This window comes from Toxotes jaculatrix, chromosome 15 (assembly GCF_017976425.1).
Source record: "Toxotes jaculatrix isolate fToxJac2 chromosome 15, fToxJac2.pri, whole genome shotgun sequence".
Taxonomy (NCBI): Eukaryota; Metazoa; Chordata; class Actinopteri; family Toxotidae; genus Toxotes; species Toxotes jaculatrix.
This window is the reverse complement of record NC_054408.1, coordinates 16,788,959-16,804,028: the sequence shown is the minus strand read 5'-3', so window position 1 is coordinate 16,804,028 and position 15,070 is coordinate 16,788,959. Positions and strand designations below refer to the sequence as shown.

General features: G+C 39.5%; 1 protein-coding gene across 1 annotated transcript; it reads right to left on the bottom strand.

Annotated features, from left to right (window-relative positions):
* Window positions 1-8,156: 8,156 nt before the first annotated feature.
* LOC121194486 (high-affinity choline transporter 1-like) lies at window positions 8,157-13,436 on the bottom strand. The gene is made up of 8 exons (XM_041057397.1): window positions 13,253-13,436; window positions 12,953-13,066; window positions 12,452-12,607; window positions 12,149-12,297; window positions 11,727-11,870; window positions 11,198-11,351; window positions 9,326-9,543; window positions 8,157-8,810 (listed from the first exon to the last, which is right to left on the bottom strand). The coding sequence occupies exons 1-8, from the start codon at window positions 13,434-13,436 to the stop codon at window positions 8,157-8,159; spliced, it is 1,773 nt and encodes a 590-aa protein (XP_040913331.1).
* Window positions 13,437-15,070: the final 1,634 nt, after the last annotated feature.

Here is a 15,070-nt window from a genome sequence, read left to right as displayed (position 1 = left end):
AGCCCTGGTATCATTAAAATGAACGTTGGGCACTGAGTGAACAAGGCAGATTCTGTATGAAGAAAGGGAAAAGAAATATGGATGATAATACTTATGAGTAGAGATCAGTACCTGCCAAGCTGTCACAAAAAGTAGAATGACTTAACTGTGTGGAAAACTACTGAGTAAATTTGGAGCTTCCTTACATATATTTATTTAAGATGTTGATTAGCACTCATCCTGTCAATTAAAGCAATCTTTCAACATAATTATTATGGGAGTTTGATGAGAAAACTGATAGTGAGCTCACATCTGTCCAGTAAATATACAATAAGGCTGCAGCCAGCAGCATGTAGACTGTAAATACAAGAATGGCGGAAAAACATCAGCCTCCAAGTTTTAATTCTGACTCAGACATATCAGGAACTCCTGCCAGTGACAAAATTAATGTATCACTATTTAGCTTTTTCCCACTTTCATTCCCGGAGTTTGTGTCTGTTGCCTTTTCAACAGGAAGCAGGGACACTGCAGTGATAAATGATTTCTTTAAACAACATGAAGTATGAGTGGAACAAACAGTTTAACCAACAACTGTGAAATGTCTTTACTAAGTGATACATGTCTGTTTTTCCAGTCTCTGTTTGCCATGGTGCTATAATATTCTTGCCATAGCTCTGGCTGTAATAAATTCTCCAGTAATTTATGTTCCTGTCTACAGTATTGCCAGCTTTAATAAAATGTACCCTGGGGACTGGGAAGCTGTGTGTGTGTGTGTGTGTGTGTGTGTGTGTGTGTGTGTGTGTACTTGACTACAAAAAAGCAGTTACACAAGCAAACAGGCAAACACTGATAGTCTAATTAAGTGACATGGTGAAGATGTACAAATTACACAGCCAAATATCTGCTGTACACAGAAAATTACGGGTTACACATCTACTCGTGGTTCTCTGAGTGAAAACACCATCTCTCCAGCTCAGTGCTTCTCAAGCTTCTTTGACCAGACCAGACAAGCTCAAGAAAAGGTTGTCGACAACAAAATCTATCAAAAGGTGATGGGCAGCAACAGAGTGGGAATACAAGTGAACACAATTTTTTTTTTAAATATGACAACAACCCACAAGAGGCTGAAAGACTCACTCGGATTTGTCAGGAAACCCTTTATAAACCTAAGTTTCCCCTGAAATTAACTCTCAAATGCAAAGGACAGAAGCAAGGACAGAGCTGGTGGGTGGAGACTCTGTGTCCAGCTCATCTCCCACATGAGCTCAGGGTGCCACAGTAAATGTCTGGCCTTCCCATTCATTTCTCCGTCCTTTCTCCTCCCCCCACCATCCTGTGAAGCGGTGCACTTAGTCTAATGTGAATAATGCCGATGACTGTTTTCCAGGCTGGCCCTTATCCTCTGCCCTTATTGAGAAAGCAGTAAATGGGCCAAGATTTATTGCTATAAATTACATCATCCCTCTCTCTCTCTCTCTTTCTCTCTTCTTTAGCTAGCCTTTTCCCTTCTTTTAATTAATGTCTTATAATTACTGTACATTTTCTTTGCTCACTTTCCTTTTCCTTTATGCTGTTTTTATGTCTCCCCTTCCTGTCTCTCAAATAAATTCACCTCTCTGCCTTAGAGGCAGAAGTGCTCCATCTAGAATCAGCTAGACTGGTCCAAGTGCAAGCGTCATCTTGATTCGGGGACCATTCATCACCATACATCTCCAAATTCAGACCAGCCAGTTAGTGTTTTTATATACATGGATGGCAGTGTAATGTAAGAGCCAAGAAAACCATTTATGTAACTTGTCCGAAGGCACAAAAGTAGCTAGTAACAGGCATTAAAGCTGTTATTAAAAGCTCAAAGATATTAAAATGTAAGATCAAATGTAATCAATAAATAAAACATATAAGGGGTGTCCAAGAGTGTAATCTGTTGTCTTTTCATTAGCGTATTCCGATTGCCTTCCTGTGTTTTTGTCATTTTAGAGAGAATAAGTCATGAGCTGTGCTGCAGGGCTGAATGCGTGTATGTCTCTTGTGAAGTACACACTACTGATGACGCTCAGTGAATCCTTCGTCATGTTAAACACAGGGGAAGCGTCAGCGAGGACAAAGTTTGAGTCCTGAAGCCTGCAGCTTGGCTGTAGGGTTGAGAGAAACACATATCTGGATACACAGAGCGTGGAAATATTTCAAACACATAATGCTTATTCAACCAGTGGGAAGTTCAACCAGAGGATTGTGGCGATGAACACATGACAAATGTAGCTCATCACAGGTCAAAGTATTCATAGTACATTCATATTCATAGTACTCATCAAAGTATTACTTAGGGGCCAATGATACATCAAAAATGAAATACCCACTCTAGAAGAATTGGACTTGATAACGTGTGATGGCTAGGTGCTGGGGCCCCTGCAACATGCACCAACTCCTTGGTTCTGATAATATTTTGCATGACTTCTAGTATCACTGCTATGCAGACAACACCAAACTATACCTGTCAGTCCTGCCAGATTACCAGTTAACCCCATATCTCGCCTTATCTCAGACATATCCACATGGATAAATGAATGCCACCTTTAATAAACCTCTCTAGTCACCCTGTCCAATCAATCTCTCCATCACAATGTCAACATCTCTTCATCTCTCACCCTAAACAAGATTGAGAGAAACCAAGTGTCATGTTTGCTGGCCAGCTATCGTTCTCTGTCCGTGTTGCACCTGTCTTCCTGTAGAGCCGCTGTGCACTATACAGTATAAGAAAAATGAGGCCTTACCTGACTCATAATACAACCCAGCTGTTGGTAGGGCCATAGTTATACTCTTAGAGGGTCTCCCTTCTCACACAGTGTAACCCTCACAGTCTGTTTTTCAATCAACCTAAAATGGCACAGGCACAAGTAGAGTGTTTTCAGTTTTACACTAGGTTTTACTGGAGTTATTACTTTATTTGCTGCACCATGGCATAAGATGACAGTACAAAGTTATGACTATTAAAGGGGTGTATCAAAAATGCTGCATTTTGATACCATACAACAGGAAAAGCTTTGTGCGTTCTTTTTGTGCAGTAATGTTTATGTTTTCCATCATTATAGTCTTGAAATTTGTGATGCTGGGATCGCAACGATTTCAGAAATCCAAGCAGTTCCTTGTAATTTTTTGCAAGAACTTGTAATTTTTTCAAATGCCTGGGTTTTTTTCTTCAAAAAGTTGAACAATGCTTGCTAAATTGGTGGAACAATTCTTTTCCAACGAGTGCTGAGTGTGTGAGATTATAACACACTTAAAACATGTTGCCTCATGACTATAAAATCATACCTATCTCATGCCTGTCTCCTGCAGGCGAATCATGTAACACTGTGGCAGGTTTATTCGCACTAATAACTATCATACCTGCTCGCACGCCTCAGTCCATTTCTACAGACAGAATAATAGCTTTCTGTTAAAGTAAGTATTGGTCTGGAGGTGTGGAAGGTGTGTACGTGATTCCCTCAAGATGAAACACTGACAGAGAAGGGTGTAACATCTACACATGTGTACAGCTCTGTTTGAGACCTCGCATGTCAATTTTTGAGACTGAAACATGAAACATGACAGTCTCAATTTAACACACGTGTCTGGAATACACATGAGGAATTGTCATAGCTGTGGATCTAAATGGAATCAAAATGACTCAGTGAACCATGCAGAAAAAGCTAAAAATGAAAAATTATGAATCAAGAATGAAGTCACTCACCTCTGCAACTGTCTGTCAAGGTTTATAGGTTTTTGCTCATATGGTATTAACAGAGTTTTGTCTGAAATTACAGATATGGCCCTTTGGCCAATAACAACAGGGTGTGACATGCATAGGACCAAATTCTTCTAAACTTTCTTGGTCCTATATTTATTTGTGACTCTCAAACGTGTTTTGGTCATGAGTGATTATTACAAAATAAAGCTTCATAAAAGGTCTTCTGATTTGGATATTCCTCTCGGGAACTGATCTGGCTCTGGGTTTGAGTCTTATAACGCACAGCTTGTTTCAGGTACAATAAATAAAGGAATTTCAGCACAATATATTTGGACGTATGTGTGTGTGTATGTGTGAAAGCGAGATTGACAGCCCTGACAGTTCTGGCAGTTATAAGATTCTGAGGTGGGCGTTTTGATTGATGCGGCCAAGCAAGTGGCAACCCCTGGATTGAACCCTCCACATGTCAGTCCATATCCTGCACGGGTACACACCACACACAGACACGCACACACTGACCAACTTTCTATATCTTGTTCATATCATATAACATAGCTGAGAGTAAAACATTAATTGTAAGTTTACGTGTGTGAGACATGCAAAACATTTACACATGTAATCTGTAAAATGTAAAACACTATGAGAAAGAAAACCAAATCGCAACTGTGCTAAATATCATTTATTCAACTGTCCTCACATTTGTTTACAACTATACTCTTATAGACACTGCATGAATAAATAAATAGCTTTCACTGTCAACAAACATCATTTTCAATGCTGCATTTAAAAGTAGAATAATTTGTTCCTGTGTTTTTTTTTTTTTTTTTGGTATATACATTTATCACACAAAAATACAGCGTCATTGCAAGTTACGACATAGAGCAACAAATGTGTCAGTCTAACGGCTGACGTTGATTCTTTTCAGTGTGTGTTCAGGTTTGTGGATGAACCTAAGCTACGACACTCATTATGAGGCTTATCTGATGAGGAGGAAAGTTTACATTCACATTTAAGTCCAGTGAGATTGCCTGACACTTTGCATAGCATCAGACCAGCAGTCACCCCGTTCAGTTTGATGCTGACAGCATCTTGGTGGCATATCATCAGTCCCACAACTGTTAGTTAAAGAGGGCACAGGATCAAGGATTTAGTACGTTTTTACTGTACCTCAGCAGGTGTGGATGCATACGAGGATCAAGTCCCCTTTACTCCCAAATTGTGGTAAAGACCAACTACAAGGCCATCTTCCCACCTTAAAAAATAAGGCTGGTATTTTACTAGATTTTTCTTACTGTCACCAAATCCTTTGAAAAGACCAAAATCAGCAATGACATGATGTTGCTAACAAGTGTGGTCTAGAGCCTCATAGATCTTATTCTTCTGTGGCAGAGCGCTCCACTGATGTTCAAAAACTTTAAAAAAACAACAACACTGTAGTGTCAACTAATGTTGACACTGTAGTGTCTTATTTTGAGTTGACCCTACATACACCATCCTTTTGCCATAAATACTCAGCAACAAATGTATAATCTGGAAATAGCCTCCAACAAATGCACCATTTTCTCCTATTTGAGTAACATTTTCTAGAATTTACAGAGCCCAGCTGTGTTCACTCTGCCTTTAAAAAAATGACACTAAATATTTGTGACCTACTATAAAAAGATTTCAGTCCTTAGGACTGAATGAGCAACAGACAGCGTAGGGCATTGTTGGTTTTGGTCATAATTGGTATTAACTGTTGACAATAAATAAAATACAGTATATTGCTAGCCTTATCTTTCAACTGATTTGAAACTGATTTTATAAAAGCTGTCACTTGCTGCAGCTCTGTTTGAAATCCACTCATTTTTCATCGCTGACCTTTGAATTAAGGCGAGTCCACAGATTCAGAAAGACACCAACAAACCACAACAGTGCTGAGAGACAAACACCAAGAAGTCAACTAGGCAATAGTAACACTTAACAATGCCAAAAATCATTGTATAAAGTGACAGCTCCTTTACTTGCTTCTCCTAATACAAAGCAGCAGTGTGTAGTAGTTTAAAACAGCCCGACCTACAACAATGTAAGGACTTATATAGGGGAACTTATGAATGACAGTGCTTAATCAGTCCCATTTCAACTAATCATCACTGTGTATAACACATGGTAAAAGAAACCCCTGTAAACCATTGTCTCTAACCTCTTTGCAGCATTAATCAAATGTCCTGAGGGCTAATTGACTGGGGATCGGATCGATAATGACCGGTGCTACTGACACCATGCTGGAAGGAACAATCATTTCCTGTCTCCACTAACCTGCTGTGGCTGGCCAGTCAATGCAGATTTAGGATGAACAAACACACTATGATAGGAACACGCACAGACATAATCCAAATGGGTTCTGGGAGATCATTTTACATTTTCAAAGGACTGTATTAGTCCTTTAAAGTAGTATCAGTGTATGCTATGTATGTATTCTGTACATTAATGCCGGTCATTTTCAAAACTTGCTGTAGTCCAGTGTTTTAGATTTCTGAATTTTCATACTGTCCAGGCAGCGATTTGGTTCCATTCATTTCCATATATATAAAAATGAACCTGCAAAATGAACACCATATGTGCTTTTATTATTGTGAATATTACCGTTATATGGTAATGCAGTTGTAAATACACATTAATTTGAAGATGTCTGCACATTCTTCATAATATTGTTGTAAATTGATTTTCATAACATATGGAAATTAATGGAAGTCAATAGCTGCTTGGAGGGTACAAAGGAAAAACATTCAAAAATCTGTAAAAGAAAGGTGTGATTTATTTTGGAAATATTAATCTGACTTCATCAGGGTGGGGTGTAATATAAGCCAGCGCTCCAATGGAATTACATTCGTACCATGATGATTCTGCAGAATGTTTTACATTCAGTGCACATTTATAATTCCAAAAGTGTGGAGGTAGTGGAGATGATTAATGTGTTTGACTTTAACAACAGAAAGTTCGGTTTGTGTCCCATCTTGTATCAGGAGTAAATTATGACTTTTTCATGTTTAACCATTACCTTATTTTTCCTTAGCTGGTCTAATCAATATTTTTAAACATTGGATCAAATAATTAATGACTATAAAAATAAAAATTTCCAGCCTGCAGCTTTACAGTATTGGTTCACTCTCATTGCTTTTATCAATCTCATGTCCAGCTGCAGGACGCTGCTGGTTTCAGTAAAAATATCTGATAACCCCACTGCACAATACCTGCCAAAAATAGCTGGTGAACATAGTGGAGTACTTAGCAGTTAAAGAGTCAATCATTTAGCTCAGGGGTTGGTGGAGAACAAAACAGAGGTAAAAGAGTGTGATTACTTGAGTTACATTCTTCAGGCGGACACAAACATGATTTTGAATGAATGCTAATGTTGCTCCATATCTACTGCAGGTGTAAACAAGCTACACTTTGCTAACATGTTTATTATACCAACCTTATAAGCTCAGTGTTGTTTAAACAGCTTTTTGCACTGACCCCAAGTGGCCCAAGAATTAATTACGGTAGGTTTAATTACAATTATGCCACAACCATATTTAGGCGCAACATGTGGATAGCGTAGGAATAATTAATTTAAAAAAATGTTGGCAGTGAAAGTTAAAAATTTTTTGAGACTGAACATAATTTAGAATTTTGCAGAATCATCCATTATCAACCTTCTGCTTGGTGAGTTCGGGGTTTGCGAATATCACTGTGGTATGAGGTTCTTAATTTGACACTTAATGAGCTAGTACAACAGGAGGATTAAGAGCAAGGTGAACATACAACATAAAATCTGCAAAAAAGCTACTGGTCTTCAAGTTAAAAACAATGACTGTAACCTGCCTGCAAATGTAATGTATCTATCTGTACAACATAGATCCTAAAAATATTATTGCTCTATTAATAAATTTACTCTACGCAAACTTAAAACTCAAGTTTAAAACTCAGTGATGCCACTGTCAGCAGGTGTACATATATGCCTGTATGTCAACACATAAGCACTGCTATGTGGACACAGACACAATTCCTTGGTTAGATATTGCACTATTCTCATGACTCACTGCAAACCCTTGTAGATTTTCTCACATAGGCTTACTGTATGTCCATTGAAAGTTCCTCCAATCACTGTAGCAGCACTTAAATTAAAATGGTTGTCATGGTTTTCGATTCACAGTCATGATAAAAACACAGGAATGAGTATGGTATGCCTAACACAGCTGATTGAAAGTCAAGTTCCTGTTTCTAGGCAAGGAATCTCAAAAAAGAAGGAGGCACCATGTCATCAGCATAAAACAAACTTGTGGAGTCTCTTGGAAGCCACAGCAAATTTCTGTTGATTCAGCTTCCAGTGTGGCAGTAGCAAGTTTCCTGAAGAATGTCGATGCCTCTTTGACTATTCCTTCTTCTTCAAATTCCTTGGGTCTAGTTTCCTTTGTGCCTTTGTTGTTTAGTTTTCATTGTGAAAAGCCTCTGGACTGGATGCCCCATCATCACTGAGGATCTCAGTGTTGGTGAATGTTCCAGCCAGTGATGCACCAAGGCCCTGTGTGACAGGTGCCATCTCTGAAAGAATGATGTTGTCGTGGTTGCTCACCAGCGTAGCCTTGTCCATAATCTCCTTGCTGTGCTTGGACACCACGGCATCCAAGAAGTCGTACTTGTGTGACAGCATACCACTTTCAAATAGGTATTTTGTCAGGTAAGAAAAGGCCACATTTGCTAAGAAGGATGCCACCATGGACACAGACTTGAATGGGAACCTCTGCTGGACAAAATACTCTGCTTTACCAGTGAGGTGGTGTATCCTCTCCTGGGTCACCCAGCCAGGGTAGTAGATAAAGGGAGGGAGTTTGAGGTAGGGCTCTCCTCCACCAATGCGCAGCAAAAGACCAAAGATATAGCCAGCCACAGAACCATAGGTATTGGTGCCCTTGATGAATAACACACTGAGAAGTTGGGGAAAGATGATGACATAGACCAGATCGGAGCTCAGGTACCACAAGCCATATACTGATCCTGTTAACAAAGCCATAGCAGTGGCAAGAGCGCCGAATACAAAGATGGTGAAGCGCATCACCCAAACAATCTCGCGATCTGAGGCCTGGAGGACGGAAGAAAGAGATAAGAGAGTGAAGATTAAAGAATGAAATCTGTCAGGGACAGATTTGAGAATGGGTAGGTGTGACATGAGAATTCAAATTAACACAAGGGTTAGACGGTTCCAGGATTTCATGGCAATCCATCCAGAAAATGTTGAGATTTTAGACAGACCTATTGAACAACACTGCCATCTCTGCTAGCGTGGCTAACAGCAAAATAGGTAGTAAGACATTAATAGATTATATGTAAACCACAACCATCAAATTTTTTATTTTTTATTTTTCAGTCCTTCTGAATCTGAGCTTGTCTGTTTGAACATGTCTGAAAGTCTGGGGTCTGGTTTTGTAGATTCGGTATGTAGAGTAACTAATTAGTAATATTGTGGGGTTTTTTTTTTGTTTTCAACATTTAACATATTTGTAAACCAGTAGGATGAAACTAATATTGATTTACTGATTAGTTGACTGATGCTCAAACTGTGCATAGGTGTGTTGGCATTTTTGTTTGCGCTCTCACCGACTGCCGAAAGGCGAGCTGATAGATGTTCCTGGCAAACATGGAGCTGGCTGAGAGAATAGATGAGTCAGCTGATGACATGACGGCAGCCGACACTGCCCCCAGACCAAAGAAGGAGATGTAGGGTGGGCAGAGGTGCTGAAGCACTATGGGAAGGATCATGTCTGATTCTTCCTTATCCTTTGGAGGGAGGGACCCATAAGTGGTTTGGTTCCAGTCTGAAAGAGGCATATGGAAATGCCAAGGCTTATTTTAACACCTCTTATTATGGCAATCAGTTCTTTTCTTTAAAGTACCAATATTTGGTTGAGTACTTATTACCAATACTGAACACAAAACAACACTGTGACTTGTTAAAGTCAAGTTGTAGAGGCTGTACTCAGTGGTCCTATGTTGAGATTAAAAAAATGTTCCTGGCCAACCTGTGGAATTTTAAGTGGACTGATTAGTATGTTACAATTTTTGTACTAATCCCTTAGTTTTTCAAACTTTGAGACCTTCTTACAATGCTCCCTGTGGATACACCTTTTTTTAGTACCTGAAAAATAAAAGGGCTTTAAATGTCTATGTGCTAAAATACAGCACAGATTATCAATGTAATTTGAATTTTGGCAACCTTGCCACTTGCTGCTTGCCAGAACATGGGGAAAAAGTCATGCTAATAAGAGGAAAATCAGAAATTAAGGATACTCCTTGAATATATGACATCCATGTAATATAAACTGGTTAATATAGTGGTTTGTCAATGGTCCAACAGGCAGCTTCAAAGTAGAAAATATGCATCGGTGTTAAATAATACATGATGTACTTTAATTGCATTTTAATGGTAAATCTGATTAATAATCATTTCATTAATAATAATTAATGTCTGCAGCAAGCCATTTATTTTAATGAGATATTTTGAAGGCTGATTAAATACAGAAGACAGCATGGATGTACTGCAGGCAAATTATTTTTCTAAAGAAAACAGAAAACTGGAAAATTTGTGAATTAAAAAGATAATATTTAAAAATGTAAAAAACTGATTTAAAATACTCATCAGTGGCCAGTGCCTCATTAAGCCAGCATTCAATAAGCCACGATCCATATCAAAGTTTGACTGACTGTTTTTTAAAGTAATACAAAACTCAAAGGTTTAAGAATATATACCTGCAAGGACGTTTTCACACATTGTTCTAGTCCTCAAATTTAGTGGACACAATTTATTCTCTTATCTCTCCTTTGCCTTTGAACCCTCTGACATCTTTCTATCTTTCTGCCTGTTTTTTCATTCTACTCTTCATCCTCCAGAGGTACACAACTGTACTCTGTCTGTGTCAGTCTGTGTCTTTCCCTTCTTCCCCTGGATATTCACAAGCAGCAGTTGATTAGTGCCGGTTATACATGAAACAGCCTCAGATGGACCGGATTAATTAGCTCCTCTTCAGATGTAATATTCACTAAATCAGCATGGTCTGATGGCTCTCTCCTTTGCCCGTCGTGACAGGATCCGTCTGCTGTTGTTTACCCTCCAGACACTGTATGCATCTGTATTTACACATCTGAAAAAAAGGCTGCTGGGGTGTAAACAACCCAGGAACGCATTGCGTTCCCTTTGATCACACTTCCCTATTTGAATAAAGGATCAGATTCCTGGATGTCTCGATCGTCTTGTGATGTTTCATTAACTGCTTTATCAGTGTGTGTGTCTGTGTGTATACACATAATTCACGGATCAGTGTCTGACATGTTTGTGTTCATCTGATTTAACAGCTGGTCATTAACTCTGGAAATAAAAAACTGCATCACTGTTAAAACCTATTACAACAAATATAAATAGCAGAAGCATAAGTCCAGCAAACTCCCAATGTGTGTGCATGTGTGCGTATTTACCAGTGGAGGCCCCTATAGCTCCTATGAGGACCGAGGGGACGGCCATGACCAAGCAGCCGAAGGCGGCGAGGAAGGAAAGGACCTGGGCATAGGTAGCTGAAGAGGCAGAAAGAACCCGTTGAAAATAGACCTGCCAGGGAATCCCCCCCAACATCTAGAAACAGAAACACCATAGTAAATACAGACACCAAACCAATGCATAACAGTCAGCTAGACCGCCACCGACACAGCTCTGAAACTTAATCTTAGTGCTGTAAAACAAATGTGACAAATCTCTTCTGAAACTATGCTTTGAGTTTGTCTAAATAATACTCATAACTTGTTATTCACACTTAGAAGAAGCCTGTATCTAAACTACTGAAAAAAAAAACAACTTAAAATGCCCTGTGCCTAAACTGCCTTCAATACTTCATTTAAACCCCCTGCTTTCAGCACTTGACAGTTTAAGAAGAATCAGAATGAGTATGTAATTTACTTTACAGTGATATACTGTCTCTTGATGAATCTTCTGATAAAAGTTATGGCTTACCAGCAAACAGAAGTTGTCAGCCCAGAGCCATTTGTCGTCAGGATCAATCTTCCCCAGCCAGGGTGACTGGTAGATTGCTTCCTTGGCTGAAACGCTGATGTCCGAGACGGCAGGATTGGACAGGGCAAAAGGCACGCTGATCCACTGATGGAGAGGAAGGTATGAGAATGGAAATATCAGGCATGGTTTCCACAAATATTCAGTGATTTTAATATGTCTAACATTGGATCCAAAATCCAAGTTTTTGGAATGGAAGTGGTTAAAAACACTGCAGTGATTAGCATGAAATATTGGTTAATGACAGCTTCATGATTTTAGCTTAGAAATGAAAAAGAAGAAAAATGCTCTATGGCAGTGAGTCATTCATTTTCACCTCTACAGTCCCTGGCTGGGCTAGATGTTAATCTCACAGTGACACTCACCAAGCCCAAGAAGATACAGAAAAGCTGGACCACATCTGTGTATGCGACAGAGTAGAGTCCTCCAACAAGTGTGTAGAAGATTGCTATCAGAGCTGAGATCACCACAGACATATTGATGTTTATGTCCACGATCACACTCAAAGTGGCACCTGCAGGGCAATACATTCAGTTCAGCAGATGCACTCGGAGTAACAGTGAACTTGAAATGCTGCGCATTGTGAGTTCAGACATTTCGGGCATTTAAAGCAAAGTTTAGCCACGGATGTGATGACAATGAAGAGATCCCATCCGGAGATCACTTACCCAGGGCCGATAAAATGGCTGCTGACCAAAAGATTTCTCCCATGAGTGCAGGGATGAAGAGCAGGCCCCCCATCCTTTTTCCATACAGCTGCTGGAAGGGATCCAGCATGGTGACGTATCCACGTGATCGCATGGGTTTGGCAAAGAAAAGGCCACCTGAATGATGTCAGACATTAAGATAAGGCAGAAAAAAAGCATGATACATGATTTTAGAAAGAGTATTTTATAAAATCAAAATCAATAAAATTGGATAGCATTGCTGACTCGACAAAAAGTATGTATCTGGTGGAATATGGCAATCCCTAGAGATCTCTGTATATCTTTAGTTGATGCACTACAGCTTCCCTCTTCCTGCCTACCATAACAATGTCAAATGAATGGAAGTCAGTGTTCTTTATGAAGTAAGTACTTCTAGTTTTCAGCAACTCCTGCATTGTTACTGCACACGGTTCTTTATTCACACTTGATTTGTACAGTATAATTAAAGAAACTGGTTCTTACCTACTACCAGGCTGAGAGCATAACCAAAGGGAGCCTGTGCCCAAGCCAGGCCGTAGTCTGGCAGGTAGACATATTCTGCTGTCCCATTGATGTAGCCCCCACCCACCCAAGTGGCTGAAACCAAGGAAAAAATACTTTTATGAATGACTAGTTGCAAATGACGTTGCACAAACACTGTAAAAAGACAGAGTCCATGAAATTTATTGTCTTTTTCTGACCTCACATCACATCCAAAATGTGACAGAAAGCGCACACGGTTCACTGTGAGCACCAAAGACTTCCCGCAGACAACCAACTCACCGGTCATTGTAAATCCACCAACAAACAATCCGATGTCCCTTCCCCCGACCATGATACTCTCGCTCCGTTCTCCGCCATCGCCAACTCCAGAGTTCTTATTCTTCCATGCGGCCCAAATTCCCACGAACAGGATCAGGACATAGAAGACCACGATAGCCACGAGACCCTCGGCGTGGATGGTCATCTTCCCTACGTGCGCTTCCTCCCGCCGAGATCAAGTGCTATTACGCGCGGAGGACTGGAATCTCATGGAGAGAGCTTTTAAGAAAAAAAATAAACAAATAAATAAAATAAAATAAAATAAAATAAAGGAAGACATCAGAAAGATTTTTTTCTGATTTCGGTTTTAGTTTTTTTTTATCTGAAATAAAAGATTTTCCACAGAAGCCTCACCTTGTATCTTTATCGAGTCTATTAAAAGGCAGACAGACATATTATAATTACAGTTCTCCCATGCATGGTACATAGCGCTTGACTAAACCCAACGATCAACTTTAAAATACAGCTGAACAATTTATTTGACGCGAGCAAATTCTTACAAGCTACAGAATTTACTCTGCACTTAGTTTAAGGTGTGCAGTTATATTGCATGTAGCCAGCCGATGCCCTGTGCTTTCCACTGAGAGAATGAAAAGTAATTCACATTTGAATGTCTCATGCCTCACGCTTGTTTAACAGTTTTGACTGTTTTAGCATTCCCTGATTATTAAAGTTACATTAACACTCTTAAACCAAAGGACTTGCCAGACTGAAGCGGATGCAATTCAAACCACAAAAGTGGAATCACTATAGGAGAAAACGTAACAAATGATCAGATCCAGTTTTATAGAAAACAACCACAACAGCATCGCATACCATGGGCTGAAAAAACCTTTGTATTACATGTCAAGATAATGTCTGTTTGTAGTCTCCACTCGATTATTTCAACGAAAGTGTGATAAAGTCCCAACATCCAAAATAACATGCAACCAAAAAATATTTGTACTGACTACATTCCGACCTTGTGTTTTACTCAGTAATCAGACAAACTACCATCTGGTACTGGAAGCCTCTTTTTTATTGTAATTGTATGTAATTTTGGTGTAATTCTCTCTTTGATCTTCGCTCAGTACCACAACAACAAATGATCCTGTTTTCAGTGAAAGCTATGAAGACCTTACCGTATCCATCTGACGCACCTAGCAGAGGAAGAGGAACCATCAGTGCACCATCGTGTGTCATCAGATCAGAAGATATGAACCAAAAAAATACAAAACTAGACCTAGTAATGATCAGTATTGATCATTGTTCACAGATTATTAGTGATGCCTTTGTTTTCCAGCTTTACAGACAGTTGGATATATTTTACGCACGCTTTTCCGTCGAACTATAATTGCAACGCTAACTCCAATTATTGTGCCAGATTACGCGCAAATTGTTTGCTAATGTTCACTTTATTCTGGAAAAAAAAAGTGTTTAGGCTACAGTGCAGCTTAACATGATATAAAAAAAATCTGGACCGACACACGTTTGTTTTCTATAGTTTCGTCGTGCGTAAAAGTCCATTAATTCTTCCCAAAGGTGACGCACCGTCAAAAAAAAACTGCGAACTATTAAACAAACCAGGGCTAAAAACACATGGGTGAGGCTTCAGACTCCAATGTGCTGCATCACTACAACCAAACCTGAGGTTTGCAGCTCCCCGTGGCGCTGACACCATGGTTCCAAGAGGCCGGTGATGCATTATTGATCTCTCTTTAAATCAGCATCTGTCACTTTGGTCAAATGCAGTTACATTCAGCCAACTCATATTAGTTAAAGAAGGTAATTTCAGAAACT